The sequence below is a fragment of the Taudactylus pleione genome, unplaced genomic scaffold (genome assembly GCF_031769625.1).
Source record: "Taudactylus pleione unplaced genomic scaffold, aTauple2 ptg000012l, whole genome shotgun sequence".
Classification (NCBI taxonomy): domain Eukaryota; kingdom Metazoa; phylum Chordata; class Amphibia; order Anura; family Myobatrachidae; genus Taudactylus; species Taudactylus pleione.
Window position 1 is genome coordinate 2873235 of NW_028284415.1, and position 26610 is coordinate 2899844.

General features: G+C 41.6%; 1 protein-coding gene across 3 annotated transcripts in view; it reads left to right on the plus strand.

Annotated features, from left to right (window-relative positions):
* CEP112 (centrosomal protein 112) overlaps positions 1-26610 on the plus strand; it is a 561355-nt gene that overhangs the window by 313151 nt on the left and 221594 nt on the right. For all 3 annotated transcript variants that reach the window (XM_088467969.1, XM_088467982.1, XM_088467976.1), the window contains exons 19-20: positions 12289-12396; positions 17006-17188. In XM_088467969.1, coding sequence (XP_088324095.1) covers positions 12289-12396; positions 17006-17188 — 291 coding nt within the window. The remainder of the gene's footprint in view (positions 1-12288; positions 12397-17005; positions 17189-26610) is intronic.

A 26610-nucleotide genomic window follows, 5' to 3' on the forward strand; every position in this document is an offset into this window, starting at 1 on the left:
ACCCTCAAATTAAATCTGAAAGTCTGCAGTTAAAGCACATCTTGTTTGTTTCATTTCAAAGCCATTGTGGTAGTGAATAGAGGCCAAAATATGAAAATTCTGTCAATGTCCCAATATTTATGCACCTGACTGTATATATAGCCAAAGTCAGAGTGGCACTCGCAAAAACCATGTAACAATGTTGCTGGGTTGCGTAGTCTCAGGCATCACAATGAAGACAGTCCCAAGTTAGCCATAATATATCCACACGTAGAGAGAGCACTCGCCAGTCTTCTTTTATGCAGAAGAATAGATTTATTCATTCACATGGCATCATCCATAAATATGTTGACGTTTCGGGCAAGGCCGGGCCCTTTGTCAAGACCCAAAGATCTGAGTAAGTCCAGAGCAAGTACTATCACCTGCCGGGTGTCTGGGTCTCCCGGTCTGTCTCACCAAACGGGCAGCCAGCAAATAGCAAATATGACTTCATGCATTCCACAGCCGTGGAGCGAATACTGGAACAAACCTAGCGGTCAAAAGCACATTACTTCCCAACACTAGAGATTGTGAGGAGAATGCTTCATTCATACTCAGTGAAACTACGAGATATGTTGACAGGTTGCCATAGCAATCTGCAACCAATATATGGGCAGCCCATCAGAAAGATATATCTGGTATTACAACTATAAAATACACATACATACATTTATATTATACATAATTATAATAATGTGGACCATTAGGAAATAATAATCAAGGCATCAAAGACAAAAAAAAATTAATAAAACATAATGCCTCAAACTCAAACGAGGATTGCTGTTATCCCCTGATAGCCACTTATATGCTGAGTGTCTTTAGTAGTCAGACTCGACGATCTCCAGCTTCTTACATTTAAATGAAATCAAATCTAGCTTTTATTTATCGACTTCACTCTGAAGCCGTTCAACCCAATTATCTGTCTTAGAATTGGTAATGATTCTTTCTCGTGATTCTTTCTCGTAATTCTTGATCTCATATTATATATATATATATATATATACCGTATATACTCGAGTATAAGTCGACCCGAATATAAGCCGAGGTACCTAATTTTACCACAAAAAACTGGGAAAACTTATTGACTCGAGTATAAGCCTAGGGTGGGAAATGCAGCAGCTACTGGTAGTAATCCCCCCTGGTAGTGCCCCCAGTAGCAATATCCCTCCTTGGTAGTGCCCCCAGTAGTAATATCCCCCCCTGGTAGTGCCCCCAGTAGTAATATCCCCCCCTGGTAGTGCCCCCAGTAGTAATACCCCCCCTGGTAGTGCCCCCAGTATTAATCCCCCCCCCCTGGTAGTGCCCCCAGTAGCAATATCCCCCCCTGGTAGTGCCCCCAGTATTAACCCCCCCTGGTAGTGCCCCCAGTAGCAACATCCCCCCTGGTAGTGCCCCCAGTATTCCCCCCCTCCCTGGTAGTGCCCCCAGTAGCAACATCCCCCCACCTGGTAGTTCCCCCATTATTAATCCCCCCCCTCTGGTAGTGCCCCCAGTAGCGATATCCCCCCCCTGGTAGTACCCCCCCCAGTAGAAAGAAAGAAAGAAATGCAAAAAAAAAAAACACTTACCTGTAACCCCGCTCCTGGTCCCGACGCTGCTACAGACTCCTCCGCCGCTTTGCATAATGGGAGAGACGTCGTCATGACGACGTCTCTCCCATTACCCACTGCGGGAGCCGGAAGATGGCTCCCGCAGTGGGAGCAGCAGTAGCAGCTGAGAGTTTGACAGACTCTCAGCGGCTGCTGATTACACCAAACACATAGCTGCCGGCTCCGGCGGCTGTGTGTTTAGCAGTGTCAGGGCCGGATTAACAATGGGGCGGATGGAGCTTCAGCTCCAGGCCTTCAATGAAAATAGGCCCACTGTCCACAGAATCAGCTGGAGAAAGGAAAATATTTTTCCTTACTCAGCCTCTAAGCGGCCGTCCAAGGCACCGCGCGTTTAATCCCCACCGGGCAACAACATTCCCCCCCACCATCCCCCATCCTTTCTTGCCCGTCCGCCAGGGTCTCTGAGAATGTCGGGCATGATAGAAATGGCGGCACAGTTGAAGACTTCACAAGCCCAACCTGCGCCGCTCTTCCGCGCCATGTGACGTCGCGCTGCGCGACATCACCTATGTGCCGCGGCCGCCCCACTGTGTCTCAAAATTCTCAATGGACAGGCATGCCGTTGGTGAGTAGCTCAGCCCCGCCGGCTCCTCAGCATAGACCATTACCTGTCCAACTGCTGAGATCCAGCAGGGCATCAGGAACCAAGGTAGGTCTGCCGCAAACTGTCTAATGCTCCTGCTTTGTAATTCGTGACAGTCACTCTGAAACCAAGTGCACCCCCTAACCTGACTTGTAAACTACACACTTAGTGTAAATTGTTTTTCTTCACATAGAGTAGACCCTTATTCAGGGTATGAATTCAATATTATCGTCCACATATTGTAATGTAATAAAATTAAGTGTGTATGTGTACAGTACTATATATATATATATATATATATATATATATATATGTGTGTGTGTGTGTGTGTGTGTGTGTGTGTGTGTGTGTGTGTGTGTGTATATATATATATATAAATGTATGTGTGTGTGTGTATATATATATATATATATATATATATATATAACCTGTATATATAATATAGGTGTTTATCTTACAGCACCAAAGTCTATTTGAGGAGGTTTGATGAACAAAAGTATTATTTAGCATATGGTGCAGGTGGGGAGCTCTGTTATTATTAACATTGTATATCAATCTATATTTAGGAGTAGATGTATTGTGCAATTAAAAATCATATAATCTAAATGTAGTTGTCACTTATCGGTGCGCTAAAACATTTTGGGTCTCATTCAGAGATCATGTTTACGTACATCTCCGATAATTGTGGGTCTGCGCATGAACAGCACCGGTTTTGCGCATGTGCAGAATGGGTCATGCGTGATCATACGCAGTGCCCCCTGATTGACAGGCTGTGGCCTTTTAGGGGCTGTAGAGCACTATGCCCTTGTATTCAGGAAGTGCCGGGGCCCCAGGGTATGCGTCTTCTCAGTCTGCCCCCCATCCCATCTCCCGTTCCACCCCATCCCTTCCCCGCTCTGACTGTGTCTCTGTCCCGTTCCACCCCTCTCTCCACTGCTGTCTGCTTCTCCCACCACCATTCTGTCCCATCCTGCACCCCATCTCTGTTCTCCCCTACCCACTCCGTCCAGCCCCTTTACTTAAGCCATTCCCAACACCCGGCGGGTCCTCCTCTCTGCCTATGTCAATCTCATCTCCCTAGCAGTGGGAGCCATTGGAGGGGGTGGCATGCTTCCCGGCTTCCACTACCCATGCATGCTGGAGACAGGACAGACCTACAGTATATGTGTGTGTCACTGTATGTGTATCCTCTCAGTATAGGTATTAGTAATGTAAGGTCCTTCTTCTTTTATATACAGAGATTTTACAGTTTACATTTACAAGTGGCATTTTTTTTGTTGCCATATTAGGCTTACGTTACCAAGGAATGTTTCCCTTTGTTCATTTGTAGACTCTCACATTACATTACAGATAAAAACAGAGGAGGGAGACTGAAGTTTTTGAAGGTAAGTGCTGGTCACGCCCCCTGCGACTGCACACAATAGGCCCTTTATAAATTTCAGCTCCAGGCCCATGTGGACCTTAATCTGGCACTGAGCAGTGTGTAGTGCTGACCGAACTCCGTCCGGTCAGCGCTACACACGCGGTGCAGGCTGTGTCACAGTGACACAGTCTGCACCGCGGCCCGCATGGTACGCTACTCAGCAGCGTACCATGCGGGCATGACTCGAGTATAAGCCGAGGGGGTGCTTTTTCAGCACAAAAAATGTGCTGAAAAACTCGGCTTATATTCGAGTATATACGGTACTTAATAAAGGGGTGCTCTGTCAGCGTTTTTTATAATGTATTCTTTATTCCAACATCACAAAACAGAATGAGAATTCCGACATTTCGGTCCTAGCTTGGACCTTTGTCAAGCACCCCAGCAAGTTGAATTATTAAAGTGAGTGCGGACTCTGCATGATTTTATATATATATATATATATATATATATATATATATATATATATATTACTAGCTGAAGTACCCGGGTTCAAGTTATTAAGTTAGGAATCCCAGACCAATTGCCACCCCTCTGTGAAGTTTTCATCCAAATCCATCCAGTGGCAGACCCAGAACAGGTTCCCCGAGTCAGTTTTACCCAGCGTACTCCAACGGGAGATCCAACCTGGACCTCAAGCCCCTAGTACTGTATGTCTGCTGGGATCCAATGTTACCACTCTGTGAAGTTTTTGTCCAAATCCTTCCAGTGGAAGGCTCAGAACAGACTTCCTGGGTCAAAGTTCTGCCCAGTGTACACCAACAGGACAGACAATCAAACAGACCAGTTAATCTAATTTATAAAATCCATATCAAGGAAATCCTTTGTGGTTCTTTATGTGGACACCTTTCCAAAACCAAATAAGTAGTATTCTATGCAGAGGTTTTGACGACGAAACCTGCACTTGATAATGGTAATGCATTTTCTTTCTAATTTTCTATGTTCTTTTTAACACATACAATGTGTAGTACTAATTTCATAGCTCAACATGGCCTACCATTTTTTAGACTAAAAACACATATTTGACAAAAGATGGGTGACATCTGGACTCATCCTCCACAGCAAAGCTGCTGAGTGTCGGGCCGCAATCAAAGTGGTTAACCCAGCTGTGTTATTGTTTGACAGTGAGCATCCATCATTAAATTCTTTTCAATCATGATTCAACTTCGGCCGATTGGCACCCATGCATTCCTTATATTACTCTACTCCACTGGTTCTCAACTCCAGTCCTGAAGTACTCCCAACAGATTTTTAGTATTTCTGCCTGTTGAAACATGTGGGATAATTACTAACCCAGCAAATACTGTACATCAACTCACCTGTGCATGAGTTAAGAAATACAGAAAACATGACCTGTTGGGGGTACTTGAGGACTGGAGTTCAGGACCACTGCTCTAGATAGTTTTTGAGGATTGATATTGGGTTACTATTATTATTTATATAGTTTCAATCTTATTACATAACACTATACAGAGAATATGTACCAACTGGTTTGTTTTGTCAGTATCATATGAACCTTCCACTGTGTTTTTATATTGTTGGAGGACACTGTGGCACTTGGATAAAATACACACAAACACAGGGAAAACAAACAGTCTCCACACAACAGAGCCCTGATCATAATACAACTCATGACCCCAGTACCCAGTAATGAGGCTATACCCAGGATCAAAGAACAGGTACATAAGGTTCTTTCTGTGATCTGCCAGTGACAAATTATTTTAGCCAGCTAATGTCTGTGCCATGCACAGAAATTCTTTAGACGCTGTTTAAGAATCCCATGGTCCACGGTATCAAGTGCATCAGAGATGTCACATAGGATTAAGATTGAATAATCGCCTCTGTCTCTTTCCATCAGAAGTTTATTAGGCAAACGCAGCAGGGCTGTTTCAGTATTATGTTGTTTTCTGAATACTAAATACTAGAATGGTTCGTAATATCATGGAATGGGCCTTGGTGTAAAAAAAGTTCACAGGACAACTAGTATTTGCATTTTCAGATGTGCACATATCAAGTTGGTGAAATTATGTAGGGATGTGTTATGCGGTATGTAGTTAGGAAGCCGACGGTCGAAATGCCGACCGCCGGCTTCCTGACTGTCGTATCCCGACAAGAGACTAATGATAGGCGTAGAAATCCCGACGCCTATCATCCCTACGCCGGGCATACCAAACGAAGGTAAGTCGGGCGGCGGGTGCAGACAGCCGTTGGGGAGGGAGGGTTTGGTTACAGGCTCCTGGGGGGGACTTAGGGATAGGCACCCCCCGGGGGGGTTAGGGACCCCCCCTGGGGGGGGGAGGTTAGGGTTAGGCACTCCCCCGGGAGAGCAAGGTTTAGGGTGCGGGGAGGGGGGTAAGGTTTAGGCATTTACGGGGGGAGGTTAGGGTTAGGCACTAGGTACGGAAGGTTAGGGTTAGGCACGCCTAAAGTAGGGTGAGGGGGGAGAGAGGGTTAGGGATAGTAGAAATACTTACCCTGTCGGGATCTTCTAGTGCTGGTCTTTCGGCGTCGGGATTTGCATCTCAACTCATACCGATTCAGTGTTATGCATAGTCTTCACAAATATGATGAGATTTGTCTGCAGAGTTTTAGCCTGGGATCTTTATTCACTCACATACAGCAAACACTATTTATTTATTTTTTTATGCATATTGGTAACCCTTGGCATGAATGAGCTCAGAAAGAGACACTGGGGATCATTTAGAGATGGATGTAGTCCAGCATTGCACTTTTTCCGTACAGTAAAAAGAAGAGTGTCCCAATTTGTATGCAAACGGAGATGTATCTCCCCATTGAAGCTCTCTTCTTGGAGACTTGTAACAGGGAATGGAAGGGGCAAGCTGGCATAGCATAGTACATTATCTTTTGAAGGGCATTTATGCCATTGGGAGCCATATCAGGCAGCCGGTACATACCCCCAACACTACCCTTGATGCATAATCAATGTTGATGATGCTGACCCTCAGCACAAACCTTGCTGTACCTGTGAAAAATTAAATAAATTAAAAAGAACAGCCCCACCTACTTTATCTCAGGTACACTACAGGTCATAGCATGCCCATACCACCTTTAAATGGATGATCATGCTAGTGCTTGTAGTACTACAAGTTATAACATATGAATAGCTGCTACTTTACGCTGGCACCAGAGGAACTTCAAGTGTTAGCATGCTCTGGTATCCATGGTACACTGGGACTAATAGTGTGCCAAGGAGAAATTATAAAAAAAAAAAGCATCTATCAGAAATAAAATCACTTCTTTCTCCAACTCTCTGCTCACAGTTAACAAAGCCCGGAAGCAAATTAGTTAGAAATGGCCCACAGTACAGATGCCACTGTATACAGCTGTGTATCACAATGGTGATGTTTATTATTGCCTGTCCTTGTGACATCACAGAGGACGAGCTCTAGTTGTCATAGTAATGAGCACAGCTTCCATGTGTCTGCAGTACAGTCAGCAGCAGAACTTGCAGTCATCTATATGAAATGAAAGGAGGATGGAGTGGACAATATTCTTTCCGAAAGTAAGTATAACACATTGTATGACCTTATCTGTCTACATGCTGAGATATGAAGCTGACCAATGAAGGGAGTAGTTCTGTAGTAATTAAGGTCTTTGTGGTACCTTAGTGGTTAGTTGGATAGAATGCCTGGTAATTCTCATTCTTATACAATGTCCCAAATATGGGCTGGGGGAACTCGGCCTGCTACAGGGGTATGGGACCATCACGGGATGTAGTTTATAGACCGGCAGACTAAATGCTGCCAGTCTATATCCCGACAGCAGAAGCCCAACAAGGGACTTAAGATAGGCGTCGAACTACCGACGCCGGACTGATCGAGGTAAGGCCGGCGGTCCTTAGCCGCGCGCGGGGGGGGGGGGTTAGGTTTAGGCACTCCCGGGGGGACTTACGGTTAGGCACCCCCTGGGAAGGGTTAGGCCAGGGGAAGGGGGAGGTAGGCGCCACTGGAGGGAGGTTGAGGTCAGGCACCCCCTCGGGAGGGTTAGGATTAGGGTGTGTGGGGGGGGGTTAGGTTTAGGCACCTCCGGGAGCGACTTAGGGTTAGGCACCCCTAAGGGAAGGTTGGGGGGGAGAAAGGTAGGGTTAGGGTACTTTCATGCTCGGTCGGGATTCTACACTGTCAGGCTTCCGGCGTCGGCATTTCATCCCGCGGCTATTGAGCCGCCGGAATTTCATACCCAACCCGTGCATCACTATGTTCCAGGGGGAGCTGACCAACTGCTTAATTTTCTGTGTGTCTTAGATGTAATTTCTGATTTTTGATATCACTTCCTGCTGAGTATTGGAGAGCAATGCTTTTTAATATTTTACTAATTGCTGTAAACTGATATTTCATAGTACTATGACAAACTAGAAGTTTTGATTCTGCACAAGATTATAGAACCACAAAATGAATGTAAAGAACCAACGTATGAAAAAATTAGATCATGATACAAATACCTATATATAGGTGTATATATAGATATATTTAATCTCTCCCTTTTTTTGGAAATGTTCTGTAGTAATATTCTTTTTAAAGGTATAAGGGGTGCAGAATGTATGTGAAAGCTGATTATATGCCCTGTGAGCACCATGATGATTTGTTACCCAAGACATGTTCATTGCTGGGGTGACTTTTGTATCCCAAGGAATGCTCATTTTGCCCATATGCATCTCCATCTTTTGCAGTGCCTCTATTTTGACTGCATGTGAAAGGAAGGTAGCACCATCTTGTAATATTTGTTTGAGTCTATATTGCCAAAACTTCTTATTCCCAATATATCAATTCTGCTCTGCATGTAATCAAATATCACCACTGGTTCTCTATAGATCTGTTTGCTGCACCAATGTCATCTAGTTAATCTGCATATTGAAATAGACAGCAATATGAAACAAGTTCTCAGCATTGGGTATTTAATGTTTTAGGGCCGTATTCAATTAGTTTCGCACCCGCGATACTCTTTCGCCTGCCAGACTTTTCGCCTACATCGTGTGTTTTGCATGCGGAAAAGTATCAGGCGCGCTCCCGCTATTCGCCGTATTCAGTTAGAAAGGACGCGAAAACGGCGCCCGGCGAAACTGAAAGGCAAAAAGTCCTGTCAAAAATGGGGGATCTTAGCCTGACACCCCCAAAAGATGCACTAACATTGGGGATCACTATAGATGCCCCCAATTAGCCCAAATGAAGGTATTTGGGGTACTTAAGTTGTGTAAATTGGTGCCTATTAGCGCATTAACACAATTGGTGAAGAATTAAGTATTTTTTTGTGAAAATAACTAGTCCCGGGAAATTTGGGGTACTAGAAAATGGGTGCTAGCATATTTTTAAGTTGCTAAAGTGAATTTTTAAAATACGTAAAAAATCCACCTGCCGCAAGCATCTGCAATCATAAAAATACCTGTCCCATACTTGGGGAAGTCCCAGAAGTCTATTTCGCTAGTTTTTAAGTTTGTCCCCCAACTCTGAACTTTTTCGCCCCCAAAATGAAAGTACTTTTTTGGGGTGTTCTAATATTTTTTAACTTTTTTTTTTTTTACACCGTTTATCTTTTTGGGACTGTCCCATGGGTGCAGGGGGGTTTCCCCGGTTTGCACCCCAAAACCGCAATTCTGCACTTTTTCCCGCCTGCTATTCATAGGCGAAACTTTTCCACCTATTACATTGCATTGACTTTTTGCGTACGCGAAAAGTCTTTGGAATTGAATACGGTGGAAACTTGCCGCATGGCGAAATGTCATCGGCGATACTTTTCCGCAGATTCAGACTTTTCGCATCTAATTGAATATGGCCCTTAGTCCCCTTTTGTTAGCAATAAGAAAAGTAATGTATTCACTGTGCAGTGTTAACTAAATAAATGTGAATACGTAAATTAAAATACTTTTCCAATGTTACACTGATTTGCCACTGCAGCTTTGTTAAAAAGTGTAATGTAGTATTTTCTACTCTATTAGGGGTATTCAATATGGGTGCGATAACATAGTTTTTTGCGTTAATATCGCACTTTTTAACTTTTTTGCGTTAATATCACTGGTTTTAGTTTTACACCGTATTCAATTTCAAAGACTTATCGCAGTTTTGAAAAGTCTTTGATAAAAAACGGTGATAACTTTACACCATTGAATAGGTGTCGAAAAAAAGTGCAGAATTGTGGTTTAGGGGTGCAGGCTTAAAAAAAATAGCCTGCACCCCTGAGATTGACATTTAAAAAAGAACTGTGTCAAAAAAAGTTTAAAAAAAAAATAGGGACACCCCAAAAAATAAATAAAAAAATTGGGGTGCAAAAAAAATTGTTAAACAATAGGGAAATAGGTTCAGGGCTATTCTGCAAGTATGCGGCAGATGTTTTCTAGAATAGAATTATAGCGGCAGGTGCACAAATGCAGAATTTTTAAAAAATTACTTTAGGGACACCAAAATATGCTAGTACCCATTTTCATGTACCCCAAATTTGATGGGACCACTTAAAAAAACAAAAAAAATAACCTAAGTGCTCTTCTGCATCACTTCTTCAATGTCGAAAAAAAAACACCTGCTGCGGCTATTTAAATCCCCGACTTTCAATTAAAGGCTAAAACGGGGGTACCCATAGTGTTCCCCCATGTTTTTACAACTTTAGGGGGGTCTTACAATTATTTTAAGGAAAAATTTGTAACTTTACGCAAATCCAACTTCGGAGTTTCCCGTTTTCGTTAATTTTATTTTGAATACGGGGATAAGCGGGAGCGCGCACCATACCTTTACGCAGAAAAAAACTCTGATATGAAACGTTAACTTCGCCAGGGAAGTTAACGTTTCATATTGAATACCCCTCTATATCACAGTGGTTAACATAGAGGTAATTTATGACAAAATTCTCAGTTGGTTAATAACAGCTGTTGGTGATTTCCCTTTTAGTTCCCTGAAGGCCACACCCTTGTATGTGAATTCACCAATCTGTACAAATGTACTTCTGTTGTATAGGAGACTGCAAACCAGTCATTAGACTCAGGGGACTTCACTGTCCAGAGTGATCCAAAAGAGAAAAGTTCCACATTCCCAGACCCTCCAACATGACCCATTCCATTAGGTCACAGGTTCTCAAACTCTGTCCTCAGGACCCCAAACAGTGCATGTTTTGCAGGTCTCCTCACGTAATTACTAGTGAAATAGTTAGGTGCACCTGTAGATGTTTTAAAATGTGTCAGTGAGTAATGAATACACCTGTACACCTGCTGGGTGACCTGCAAAAAGTGAACTGTGTGGGGTCCTGAGGACCAAGTTTGAGAACCACTGCATTAGGTACAAAATGCTCTGCTCCTAGACTTTCTTAATTTATGATTGCAGACACCTGTGCTGAAACACCCTTCTCATGAAATATCTATCTCAGCACAGGTGGCTGCAATCAGTAATTAGGTGGGAAGTCCAGGAGTGGAGCATTTTGTACCTAATGGGAGGGGTCATGTTGGAGGGTAGGCATTCCTAGTAACTTTTTTAAAGATAGGGACTGTCACCATAAGGATGAGTGCACATGGTGGGCAGATGCAGTTCATAATAAACACTGCAACAATGACAAAGACGTCTGTGTTCAGATTAAGGGCCTCATTAATCAACGAGCTTTATCACTCGCAACGAGTGATAAAACTCGCTGTATATGATAAATGGTGCTCCAGCCAGTCAGCTCCCAACTGTCATTTTTCAAACATATGACAGTTGGGAGCCGATTGGCTGGAGCACCATTTATCACATGCATCGAGTTTTATCACTCGTTGTGAGTGATAAAACTCGTTGATAAATGAAGCCCTAAACTAGAGATGAGTGGTTCGCTTTTGGCTCGGCTCTACCCACAAGTTTGGATCTCAGAATGAGGCAAAACGTCATCTAGTACAGATGTCCATGAAAGATGAAGGTTTGCCTAGTTCTGAGATCTGAACTTAGTAGGAAGATCCGAGCCAAAACCAAACCGCTCATCTCTAACTTAATCTGAACACATTTTTAAAGGATGTTTTTGTAAGCAGTTTGAGTCATATGGGTGTGGTATACTACTTCAACATTCATCATGTCGACACTGCAGAAATGTCAACATGATAAAATGTTGACAAACCGTCCATGGTGACCCAGCGGTAACTTACCTGGTCGAGGTGACAGCGACATCTCTAGCGGCGACTTCCAGGTCCTAACGGTGGACATGATGAGCTGTTCCGGGGCCGTCATCTAATGTGTGAGTTTTTCGATGTTGTCATCATAACTGTCTATATTGTACAGTAGTGTCAACATTATGGTTGTAAATGCCGATCTTGTGACTGCATCCCGAGTCAAATATTTACAGTTTAAACAACATAGTCCAAATACTTCCATGGTGTCACTTGTTACTGGTTAATTGTAAGGCTGCATTCTCAGTGATACCACTGTTTCCTAGTGAATGATAAGATTGTATTGGCAGTGATGCCGCTCGTTCCTACTGATATCATAGGCTGTATTCACATGAATTCAACCCACAAAATGGCTGCTCAATGTGTAGAAAATAAAAGTACTTTAAGAAACATTTTATATCCATAAAATTTACTATAAATCGTTATCCTGTCTATTAGGTAAACATGTTTTTTATTAGTATTTTCTCTAAATCCCCAATGTTTCACTAACGTGTTATAAATCATTCCTTGTGGTGTTCCCCTGTAGATGGAGAAAGTCGAGGCTGACCTTAGCCAATCTAAAGCTCTCCGCGAGAAGCAAAGCATGGAGTTCAGCCGGCAGCTGGAGGAATTAAAACAGAGATATGAACAGCAGGTAACAGAGTGTGGATGAGACCCAAATATTGACCAAAATTAAGACATGAATGGAAATAAGTGTTTCTCATCAGATTTTGCAGCATTACACTAAGGGTGGGTACACACCTGATTGATATATCTGCAGACTGTGCAGAACATATGTTCTGCATACAGACTTCCCGATTCGTTGTGACTAACGTCACAACTGGATGGGCATGTACATGCGCCCGCCTAGTTGAGCTGTCAATCACCGCCGGCCTGTGCAGCTAGTGTACTGGCGGTCGGTTGACAGCCCGTACACATGGCACGATGCACCATTGGGCACATATTGGGCATCGGCTGTGCACACTGGCCAACGTGAAGTTAGTAATGTTGGGAAAGTGGTTATAGGGGTGATGAGAGGTTAGAAAATGGTAATAATAAGAGTCTTATTTTCTGATATATCCTCCTCTCGAGTCAGGTGTGGAAATTATATTATCCGAAATTTACACAGACAAATTTACCTTCACTGTTTTATAGACAGAACAAAACAATGCTAGTTCTGTTGCAATGCGATATGGCTAGGACGCAGCAGGAGACTGCTGATTAATTTGATATGTGACACTTGTATATCTGTGTGCGACTGAGTCTCTTAATCAGCATGTGAAATGCTACAATGCAGTGGCTGCATCATTTTTTCATACCAAGTTCTGTTTGCAGACTCAGTTGCACACAGATATACATGTGTCGCATATTAAATCAATCAGCACAGTCTTCTGGTGCGTCCTAAACATATCACACTGCGACTTAGATGCATTTTGACGCCCAATGCTAGCAGAGTTGCAAGGGAACTGGTGGTTCACTCTCGCTTGGCTTGTCGCACTGCTTTGGGTATTGAGAATAGATATAGGATGACAAATCTGTAAACTTTTATCATCTAGAAACTAATAGTCCATCTTACTATGAGTTACTGTTACTTTACTGGTGTCTCTCGAGATCTGCAGAACATTGCTCCATCCCACTCCTGAAAAATACATATTCCTGTGTTCTCTAGATATTTTATTACTGATGTTTTCTAGAGATCTGAAGAACAGTCTTCTTTTCAATCTAATCCTTGACTGATTATTATTATCCTTTATATGGCGCTACAAGGGTTCCGCAGCGCCTTGCAAAGTACTGTACATGAACAAGTGACCGAGAAAACTGTGACTTACAGGACGAAACAATGCAAGACAAGGACATTGTTTATAAACATTGCTGCGTTAGCAATCATGACACACAACAAGCAGCAGGGTGTAAGCAACCTAGTGTTAGGTGCCCTTGTGGTGAGTTGGTAGTAGCTGATAGTATAAGTAAGGGAAGGAGAAGCACATGAGGGAAGAGGGCACTGCCCTTATACATAATAATATGTATAATTTGTCCAATTACAGACCTACAGGGGATATGTGTCACATTGTTCTGTCCTATTATTCTGAACATCTGCAGTTCTGCCTACCTCATACTGTAACTTCAATCCTGCCCATATTCATTTTTTTGTCCCATAACTTGGGAACAAATTTACAAAAAATTAGATAGCTTAGAAACGGTTATAAACATATTTTCTTAATAAAAAGTTTTAACTGCATATTCACTTGGATCACCTAAATTTATCTCCAGGTTGGAAATTTCCTAAATAATTTAAAAATGTTTTAATATGGTGCATGGACATAGTTATTACCCCAAAAATACAAATGTTCATTAAAAACACAACTGTTAATTAAATGCAAATGTTCTTCAGATTCACAAGTGAATACAAAGTTCTTGTTAATATACAGTATATGTCTCCAATTTTTTTTTGTGTCGCCGGATATTCGTGAATGTTCATGTGAACTATCATCTGTTTTAAAATCTCCATGGTAAACACATTTTTTTTAATTTCTCAGTGCTAGAAGCTAACCTTTAACTGTAAAATTCACAAAATAAATTACCAATGCCTATCGCAGAATGTGACTAAAACCATTTAGGTGGTAAAACATTGGAAAATGTTTGTGTATTAAATTTTTTTTGCTCTGTGCCTCTTGCTTTAGTGATTTTCTAACTAATTGATAGGCCACATTCTCAAGAATATAGTCACCACCCACAAAATTCCTTTTTAATGCGGAAATCATCATTCTATGACATCACAGAATGGAGTCAGGTCAGAAACATTCTAAAAAAAACTTGGTCTATGTTGGAAAGGAATGATTCAAAACATTAGCATCAGGCAGTTTAGAGTCTATTTACTAAGCTGTGTTAGGAGATAAAATTAACGGTGATAAGGTACCAGCCAATCAGCTCCTAACTGCCATGTCACAGGCTGTGTTTGAGAAATTGTTGTGTATGATAACGGTGCTACAGCCAATCAGCTTCTAACTATCATCTGTTTGAAAAATGACAGTTGGGAGCTGATTGGCTGGAGCTCCATTATCATACGCAACGAGTTTTATCACTCGTTGATAAATCAGGCCCTTAGGGAGAGATGTACTAAGCCTTGAAGATAGATAAAGTGGAGAGATAAAGTACCAACCAAATCAGCTCCTAACTGTCATTTTTCACATCCTGTAACATGACAGGGGCTGATTGGTTGGCACTTTATCTCCCTCCGCTTTCTCTCCAAGGCTTAGTACATCTACCCCTTATTGTTGTACAGCCTGATCTCATGGTCTTCTGACCACACCATGGAGCTAGAATGGACTCTTACTTCACTTTTCAAATCATTAATATACATTTCTAATTACATTTTTCCTAGGAGTCTGGTGCTTATCAATATATCCTTTATTTGCAAACGTCATCTCCATGATTGGAAACACAAGTAGTATTTCATCTAATTGAATTATTTGAAGCAAACATGACATTTTACATTGCAGAATCCAAACAAACCAATTCCTCATACTGGCCGAATTCTGTTTTATACAGAAGTTAATTCACACACATGAGCACTTCACCAGGCATTATTTTACATATCACAACAATAAATCATGCATGTAAAATGGTAGGGATCAACTTCTAAATAGCAGCATTGACATTAAATAGCAGTCATCACAAGTTTTACATCCCAGTAAATTCATTTTCGTAATTTTATTGTTCCAACGATTGTACTAAATGATAGCATGCATTGCTATAACAGAGTGAGAAAGTGATAAGCATGTCATAAGCATGAGTGAGAAAGTGATTCATGTAAATCTTAGCTGGAGCATTACAGCGTGTTCATGTAGGAGGCCCATATTGATACCTAGACATCTGTCTTGCTTTATCTCCCCCATATCAACATAACACTTAATGCGAGAATAGTAAGACCGAGCGCCCGGTATAATTTCCATATCCTTTCCCGGTGAAAACGCCTCTTTCCCCCTCCCTTTAAGCGCTTTTATATCCAGAGCTGCTGATAAACGTATCCCAATGCAAGCATTGCACTCTTGGTTCCTGTCTCTTCGCTCAAACCAAGACGTCCCCAGGCTCCATGAGATACTCCACGGAATATGCCTCTACGAAGCGGCAGCACAGCTGTGGCACACAGTTCAGGCTTTTTCGTCTCTTAAACAGGATCAAGTTATGAACAGGCGTATGTGCATAGTCTTTTCTGTCCCTGGATTCTCACGCTAAAGATTGAGAAAAGATATGGTGTTGATAATTGGCCTCCCTTTTTTCTCTTTTTTTTTTTTTTTTTATTCATCTCTTCCCAAAATCCACCAAAACTGAAGAGAAGTCTAAGTGACTGCTGCTAGCAGCTGTGTGGCCTACAGATTGCCGGGGAGGCTGGCTTCCTGCCGTCTGTGCTTCAAAGACAGCCTGGATGCTTGTAGACTGCAGGCCAGGTAGGGTGTCTTTATACCCAGTCTGTGAGGATTAGTATCAAAGCAGGAGCAGCCTGGGCCACCGTCTCGTCTTGCCATTCACACCCGGCTGTGAGAGGCTGCGACTGGCTGAGGTCACAGTATCCATGGTAAGGAGGACTGGGAAAATATCCTGAGAATAGAAAGCTTTATAAGAAACCATGGCGCATCCATGAAAACAGCAGGTGTCCCCTGCAAACACATTCATCTCTTTATGTCGCAATACAGTAGTTGACAACAAGATAATAGGGCTTTGTATTGTTAATTATCTTTGCAAAAAAAAAATGACAACTGTACTTCTTGCAAAACAAGAGCATTGAGCTAAAGGTCTTCTTTACCTAAAAACCCTACTGAAATGTAATGATAAAACCAACAGATTGTTTTTCCACCCATTTAATTTTCCGAAAAGCTGATACCACATTGAAGTTAATCATCATTCACAGGGCTTTATGGGTTAAGCAGCAGCAAAGAAATCTTTACATGCTACTGTGCGTCAACTTGAATTATTTCACCAAGTTTTCTCTTTCTGCCTTTGATTTTTACTAATTTTTTTATATATTTATTTATTTGTGTGGTTAATTTGCGGGTACGGGACTGCCAAAAGGGAAAGGACTTATGGTAAGTTTGTTGACTCATTTATAAGTGTATGTTTAGGACATATGGAATTATTTATTGGGGATATGCGGAAGGAGGTGGTGTTTGGAGGGTGGCAGTGGGGGCAGAGATGAGGCACTGCATGAGTTGTCATGGTGACAAGGATGTTCCAGTGATGAACTGTACTCTCTATTGTCCAATCAGATTGTGGAGTTGAAGCTGGAGCATGAACAGAAGAAAACATACCTTATCCAGCAGCATAGCACTGAGAAAGACAACATCATCCAGGACCATGATCAGGAAATCCGTCGGTTGGAGAAACAGTTCAAGAATAGCATGTTAGAGCACGAGAAAAATGCACAGGCGTGGAGAGAGCGAAACGCACAGGTAACCACATCTGCACTGCATGGTATGCCGCTGGTTTGTCTCTACATCTGTGGCTACTCTGTTAGAAATGATTGCTGCGCCTTGCTGGGTTCCCCCAACAGGGTGCAGGTTAATAAATACATCCTAATTTTTTTAATTTTAATTGGTAATGTCAGCCATATGCAGCGGCTTGCATGTCTGGCGTTTAAGATTTCCTATCTTCCTCATCCGCTTTTAGGTGGAGGCAGTTTTATCTTCTTCTTCCCATACTGTGTGTGAAACCACAGGTAGCCAGATTAAGAGTCCCATGGTGCCTTGATACTCAGCTTCATGTTCTTTTATAATGGATTGGCTTAGTGTTTGAGGGTAGTGTAATACAGTGCCTGCTTTCCCTAATAAACCATCTGCCTCAGCATCTCAGCCCTGGAATCAGCGTGGAGCAGAACACTGTTTTCCATACACCTCTTATCACTTGGCAGGTAACCGAAACGTGCACAAAGGCAGCTCTGTCTCTTATTATGTTTGTCCATCTACTGCGTGGATCTTATTATTCTAGCTGACAAGCTCTTGTATGATACTAATATTAGATGCATATAGTATCACTTACACCCGCTGCCCTAACAATATCGATCTGTGCGCTCCCTGTTGGAAGCCATCTTTTAGAATAACCCCCGGCTGTGGTCTGATTTGATGCTTTGGATGTGCAGCATGAACTGATGCTGTCAGCTGGGACAATAACCTTTGTCATTTTAAAACCTTCAGTATATTATTCCCCTTATGTTTGAGACTCATTACGACATTTATATTGAAGGCCTGTGGTAAATTTGTTTCATTCTAGGTTTCGCTTAGCGATGTTTGTAGTGATGTGGTCTGTTTATAAGGGCATAATTCGTTAAGCCTTCTTTATACAAGAGTTAGTCTGCAGAGTTGAGTCTCCAAAATAAATTGATGATTTTAAACGTCTCTATATGCATTATTATAATTCTGTTGCCAGTATGAGTAATAGTTATAGGATGTCCAAAACAACCGTATTTGAGCCAGAGCAGGATTTTATATACACATCTAAATGTGTAGATAATTAATGTGTCAGATTTGCTTGGAGATCTGTGAGTGAATCCTCCCTAATGACTGGCATTTACTTTTTAAAGCTGTCCATCTTCACACTAATAAGTGTGTTTACCCATTATTGTCATTTACATACAAAACTTGTAATCTTTCTTTATCAGCATATCCACAGTTTTAAGGAATCTACATCGAGGAACATTTACAGAATATGGACCACTCCATCTTAAACCTTCCCATATTATTTTATTTTTTTTCATTGTGTCTATAGCAGTACACACTTTGGGCAAGAATATATTCACATTAATATGTGTGTACTGGATCTTTAGACCCATCCTCGCCACTAAAACCTTATTAATATTTCTTAATTGGGTCTATAGACCTGCCACTCCTGCAAATCCTTCTTATATTATTATCTCTTCCGTGAATATATAGAATTAGCCAAATCTGCAAAAACTTTCTTATAGTAATAGTTCTTTAGTCCATCTGCAGCACCACCCTCTTCCGCACGAACCTTCTCACATTAATATCTCTTTGCTGTATCTATAGTCCTGCCCACTTTCACAAGAACCTTGTACTTTATCTTTCATTAGTATTCCTTTATTTGATCTATAGCCTCTCCTACTTCCAAAAGCACCTTATATCTGATGTTACATTAATATTCCTTCATTGGCTCTATAGACTCTCCTACTTCCTAATTTCATATCATAATTTCATATCAGAATCTCATATCATATTAATATCACCTCATTGTATTCATAGGTCTGCTCAGCCTTGCAAGAACATTATAAATATTAATCTCTCTTCACTGGATCACCAGAATATCTATACTCCCGGGAAACACCCTGTTTTACCTTCTCTCTGAAATGTCTATAGACAGTCTTGCAATTAACTAATTTCATGTTATATAGTATTTAGTTTACCAGCATGTCAGTATTCACAATCACTTGGTCATGTATCTCATAATTTGGGTTCATATCCTTTCTTTTACAAGCAGCATCTTATCTTATCATCTCTTTACTAGTTTTCTTACACTAGCCAGCACCAACGTTTGGTGCTAGACCACTTCTTTGGCTTAACTGACACTGATTCCTGCAAAAGCAATGTATTATGTTTACATCCCTATACTGGGATCGTCAGCATGTCGACCCATTAATAAACTCATATCTTAAATACTGTACTTCCACTGGAATTTATAACCACTTGTTGGAGACAGTTTATACTGGCATGTCTTGACTTGCTTTTTATATCTTTATATTATTATTGTTGACATACATAACCAATAATATTACACAGCACTGTACAGAGAATATATAATCATTCTCATCAGTTCCTGAACCAATGGAGCTTATAGTCTTGCCACTTTCATCTCCTCAACCCACCTTAATTTGGTCTACGCTCCCTCAACTCCACAGAAATAACCTTACTCAAGGTCACTAATGAATGTCTTGTTGATAAAACATTATTTTTTCTCTACTCATCCTCCTGAATGTATTTGCAGCCATTGCTTCTGTGGACCACACTCTCTTCCTTCAAACTCTCCACTCTTTTGGTTTTTGTCTTATTATTTCCCACCTGAACTACTGCAACCTCCTCTTCTCTAGCCTTTGTCGCACATGCCCCTTACCCCTTCAATTTATCCTTAACAGTAACACCCATCTAATTTTCCTCTTCTGTTGCTCTAAACTCCTCTCCCTCACATATAAAGCCTCAAGTCTCTCTACTCCTTCCTGCATCTCCAACCTCATTTTTGTCCACACTCCCTTTTGCCCTTTCAACTACTCTACCAACTGCCGCCTCATCTCCACTCTGGTCACCTCCTCTCACTGCCGCATCCAAGATTTATCCCATTCTGCCCAACTTATTAATAATAATAATAGGTTCCAAGGAATCTGGATGATTTCAGCAAATTTGTTGCTAAATTTAAACCAGCCTCATAATGAATTGCCACTTGAGGTTTAGTGGTGAACTTGACGAAAGCACACCGGTTCCTTAAACTTGGAAGTTATTGTCTAACCCGTATTTCTTAATGAATTTATCAATTCAGCAACAATACAAGTCTGTATCTACTTCTTTTTAATCAATTCACATCTATCAGATCTACATATGTTTAGGGTTTCACAAACAAAATGATCTCATTAATCATCATTTCAAGAACAAAAATATTTCAATATATTTTCCAACTAGTACATTTTTATTTCTTCATATCCATTCCAACATTAGCATGCCCTTCCTGACCATTTCATCAAGTACATGTTCTCACTTAATGTCCAGTCCAACATGAACATGTCATTACTTCATGTCCACATTCCATTCTAACAAGAACATGTCCTTACTTCATGTCCTTTTCAACAGGAATGTGTATTTTCTTCATGTCTACTCCAACAAGAACATATCCTTACTTTATATCCACTCCAACAAGAACATGTCCTCACTTTATGTCCTGTCTTCATGTCCACTCCAACAAGAACATGTCCTTACTTCATGTCCACATTCCATTCTAACAAGAACATGTCCTTACTTCATGTCCTCTTCAACAGGAATGTGTCTTTTCTTCATATCTACTCCAACAAGAACATATCCTTACTTTATGTCTACTCCAACAAGAACATGTCCTCACTTTATGTCCTGTCTTCATGTCCACCCCAACAAGAACATGTCCTTAATTGATGTCCATTCTAACAAGAAATTGTTCTTACTTCATGTCCACTCCAACAAGAACATGTCCTTACTTTATGTCCACTCCAACAAGAACATGTCCTTACTTTCTGTCCACTAACAGGAACATTCCATTCTTCATGTCCATTCCAAGAAGGATAGGTTTTTGCTTGATATCCACTACAAGAAGAATACATTTTTATCTAATTTGTGTTTACTCTAAGGAGAACAAAAGCTTCATTGAGCTTATTGGCATGTCTGCCCTGAAAACGTTATCTGCTTTACGATGTTATCTGGAGGTCGGGATTCAACTGGATTTCGAGCCAAAATCATTCCTTGGGCGAATGTCTTATTCAGACGTATAGATGTCAATGAGGAGGATTATGTTATGTGAAGATTGTTTAGAGTTGTTTTTTTTTTTTTTTTTTTAAGACCACCGCTTATAACCATCTTCAAGTAACATGTAGAGAAACCTATTTGACTAATGATAAGGCAAATATTTGCCTTCAGAGGGGGTAGTATAATGGACAAAGGACCTGGGTAAATGAATGAAGAAAAAAATAAAACAAATTCCCCCACCACACTGCAGTGGGCAGCAATAGAGACTTGCATTCTGCATAATGATAAAATGCAGAGGACTCTGTTACATACATTTGCAAAGATATGATAAGCCACCATCCATGTCAAGGCCTCTTCGCTCTGGTGGTCCTACACTTCATAATAATAGCACTAGTTTAGGTCATATGTTCATGTATTTCTAAATTGTGAGTCAACTCACCTGGTGGCCCCCCCAGCTACTGATCCCCTACATGCCTCTCAGAAGAGACAAAATTAGTTTTGTTTGAGCAGAACAGCAAGCATTGGCATAGTGGAGTATGAATGATGAAAAAACAAGGAGGGTGTGGGTAGAGTAAGTATAACTACTAATTTGTGGACTATAAAGACTAAAGCCGGGTACACACTAGATGATGTGTGTACCCAGCGATGGCATAATATATCGGGTGGTCCATACACACTGCACAATCAGGTGTACGGCCGCCTGATATATCGATGAACTACGCACTGGAGCGCGCAATAGTGTGTAGACACTAGACGATGTAGCCAATTTGATGTTATGATTCGCCTCAAAACGACACATCATCCAATATATCGTTTAGCGTGTACCCAGTTTAAGGCATGAACAACATAGTGCAGATTATCTTTTCACTTCATCATTTATTACAGTTATTGAAAACAGCATAACTAGAAATGTAAGCAGCCAAAATATTCTTTACTGTGCCCCAAATACATTGGTAGTGTGCATGTATCACTATCTAGTGGTCTATGCCTGGCCTCAAGGCTATTGTGTTTTGTGGTGCTACTCATGAGAGATCAAGCTTGCAAAATGACGCAAGAAAGCCCTAGCAATGTATTGACAGTCAACTCAAATGAAGGAATGATTACCTAGCAAAGTGTAATGAAAGGTGAAGCGTTTAACATGTTGTATACCAGTACGTGTGAATGGAGAAGGAACTTAACAGAAGGGTGAGGAGCACTCAGGCAGTGTGAATGGAGTTGCATTGATCTGGTCTCCCTGAGCTTTGCCTACATGAGAGCCCCCATTCATACTGTAGTCCAGTTTCCTATTTTTGGTCATAAGCATAGATACACATTAAATGCATACAACTGCATTATACATACTTATGTCCGCTTGATATTAGAGCATACACAGTGTGAAAACGCAACATACGTTCTACGAACAAACATGCGTTTAGCTCTACATCAGCCCAAAAGAGCTAAAAAGGCAAATACAAATGCAAAAAATATATTCTGCAGATGTGTCCTCAAACAGCCCTTCTGGGTACACCAGGACCCACGTGACTCGGCTTGCGCCAATCATTTTTTGCATTAAGATGTAATGCGATGTGACAAAACCATTTAGCGATACTGCACTAATTAATTTGAACTTGTACATCTGTGTGTGAATGAATTAATCTGTATACGAAGTGCTGTGAAGCAGCGGCCACCGCGATTTTTACGCCATGTTCCATTGTACTTCATCTGCGACTTTGCACATATTTAAAGTCGCAACTCCGAATCTCTGGTACAGATTAGTGTTGTTTGACTGCATCTGCTCAAATAAGACACACATTTGAAAAAAAAAAGTCGTTACAAGCAGGGCACATTGGGGCACTGAGGCTAGGTGTAAGAGGACACATCTGTACAAGAAGGAAAGCCTGCTCAGAGTAGATGAAAATGGATGATTAAGAATTTAGCTAGTTGTGTGGCCCTCAGAGTTAGTGTAAATGGATGAGGAAGGATCCAGCAAAGCGAGGAGAACCCAGTAATGTGCGGTGAAAGGTGAATGGTTGAAGAGTAGTTTTCCAGCACTTGGAGTGAGTGTGAATGAAGTGAGAATGATCTTACAACTTGTAAAGCACTAAGCAATTGGAAGAAATTCTTTTATGGATTAATGTGAATGGACAAAAAAGGACTCAAAAAGGTGATGAGTACGTTGAGTAAGTGAGAGTGGGGTAATAAAGATTCAGTTAGTTGTAAATGAAGAAAGAATAACCCTACAATCTGTGGAACTCTTGAGTGGATGTGACTTAAAAAAAATTAAAGTAACAAGTTGACAAACATGTATGTTTGTGTGTGCGCATATGTATGTACATACATACATGTATGTATGTTTATGTAATCTCAGTCTCTAGACACATGGCTCAAACAAACCAGCAATCATTAAGACAAGTGGAAAAAAAAAAGTTTTAATATAGAGCTGCCATCATTCCAAAAAGCATACATTTTTTATACTTAACAGTCTAGACTAGGATGTCACAGCGTAGAGGCCCAATGCCCATTTCAGTGTCTGTATACACCTTTCTGAAGGGCTCTGAAAGGAGTATCCAGCCCCCAAAACGGCCACAGGACTTGCTACAAACAACACACACATCTTCCCACATTGAATGTTGTAGAGCATGCAATAAATTACTTTAGATTGCTGTGTGCTATCCTTTTCCCATCTCACACATATAGAGATATTTAAAGATAAAAGGATCTCTGAAAAATGTGTTTTTGGATCTCTGCTGTAAATTTAGTGATGGATTCTCACTAATGAGCTTCCGTCTCATATCATCCTTTGGTCCTGAAGACATGCTGATGCTATTTAATTATTTCTGGTTTTACCTATTAAACAAGGGCTGTTATTAAATGATAAAAAGACAGTTCACTCTGCTCCATCACCAGGCTCTAATTTTCCTTGACTGAGTAAAATCAAACACGGATTTAGAAATATGCTAAGGTTGTAAATTTGCTTAAAACTTAACTAAATTAGGCCCCCCAGTAATTGCAAGGTCATTATATCTTAATTGTTGAGATGGCGAAAAAAGTGCATTTCAAAAGTTTTAAAAGTTTAGAGACTGAAATTAGTAAATGATTTTCCACTGTCACAGCAGATGTTATTCAAGGATAGAAAAATGTGGAGGCATGTGAGAAAAAACATAGATAAAAGTAGTTATTGGCAGAGTTTTGTATAAATGTCTTACAGTCAGTGGCGTAACTATAAATTTTGCTCCCCCATGCCAAAAAAGTTTCAGGCCCCCCCCCCCCCCCCAATGATCAAACACACCCAAAGACTACGTTTAAGGTGAGTGGTTACATGATACAGCAACGTGCCTTACACATTATGACACACTAAGTAATGCCACTTATAACACAGTGTGCCACACCGGAATGCCCCTTACAACACATTATGCCACACAGCAATGCCCCTTACACATCCCACACAATAATGCCACATATAACACATAATGACGTACAGTAAAGCGCTTATAACAAATTTATGCCATGCTGTAATGCCCCTATTTCACATTATGCCACACTGTAATGCCACATACAACACATTATGCCACACAGTAATGCCCCTTACACATTATGCCACACAGTAATGCCCATAATAGCGCATTGTGCACACAGTAATGCCAAATACACATTAGGCCAAACAGTAATGCCCATTACATCCCACCCTGACAGATCTACTTCACCAACCCTCCTTTCTGCTCCTGAAAGTCCGTCACCTCAGCTCAAGACAGGTTGCACAGTTTTTATGTCCATGTAGAACCAGATTATTGGGAACATAGTTTATAACCTGTAAACTGTGTATCAAATTAGTGCCCCTTATACAGTGCCCCCTGTAGTTGTGCCCCAAAATGCAATGCCCCCTATACTAGTGCACCTTATGCAATGCCCCCTGTAGTAGTGCCGCTTATGCAATGCCCCCTGTAGTAGTGCCCCTTTTGCAATGTCCCCTGTAGTAGTGCCCATTATGCAATGTCCCCTGTAGTAGTGCCCATTATGCAATGCCCCCTGTAGTAGTGCCCCTTATGCAAAGTCCCCTGTAGTAGTGCCCATTATGCAATGTCCCCTGTAGTAGTGCCCATTATGCAATGCCCCCTGTAGTAGTGCCCCTTATGCAATGCCCCCTGTAGTAGTGCCCATTATGCAGGGCCCCCTGTAGTAGTACCCATTATGCAGGGCCCCCTGTAGTAGTGCCCATTAAAGTAGTGCCCCCTGTAGTAGTGCCCATTATGCAGGGCCCCCTGTAGTGCCCCTTCTAGTAGTTAGCCCCCTGTAGTGCCCCTTCTAGTAGTTAGCCGCCTGTAGTTAGCCCCCTGTAGTTAGCCCCCCCCGCGCGCACACAAACAAACACACACACACAAAAGAAAAAAACACAAACACTTACCTTTATCCCTGCTCCAGTGCTGCTGCCGTCCATACCCCGGCGTCCGCTCCTCGGCACTATGGGAGTGACGTCATTACGTCACTCCCATAGTGCTCTGCGGGACCCGGAAGACGGAGCTCACTCCTGAGCTCCGTCCCCGGCGTCCGCTCCTCGGCACTATGGGAGTGACGTCATTACGACACTCCCATAGTGCCCTGTGGGACCCGGAAGATGGAGGGAGTTCCGTCCTCCGGCTGCCGCCGGGGGTTTGAATAGGAGCCGGGCGCCCGCTGGTAACACACTCAGCGGGTGCCCGGCAGATGGAGGGTGCAGGGGGTGCGACCGCACCCCCTGCACCCTCCGTAATTACTACTACTGCTCCCAAGCTACCCAGCGCCTCCAAGCCACCGCGGGGGCAGTAGTTACGCCACTGCTTACAGTAGATTTAACTATTTTCATTATTGTAACTGGAAGTTGGCAAATTATATCAAGCCATATAGCAAGAAACTGCTTGGTTACTCAACAAGGAAAAGGATATCTGTCAATTAGCTTTGATAAATCTTACATCCGTCGTAAGGTCTAAATAAAAGAAAACTAATTGCAATGTTCATTTATTAACATGTATACCGAGCTTGAGACAATCCTTTATAAAATTGTGCCCCTCTACCTCTGTTAAGCACGATTTAAATGAGATGTTGGGGCGAGCTCATGGCCCTGTGACCGTTCCATACCAATGTGCCATGAGTTACTGTAGCAGTCAGTGCTGTCACAGGCAGTTCAGTCACACACTGAGCATGTTCCTGCCAGCCAATGGGCTATATACCCTCTCATTAATACTAATGTATTGTCAAAAGATGAGCACACAGCACATGTAACATATGGTAACATATGTTTGTGTATAAGTTATCTTGTCAGATATCTGTTTAATGTGCATTTGTGTGATGACAGTATGTCAACATCCAACTATATATATATATATATATATATATATATATATATATATACACATACACAGTCAGGTCCA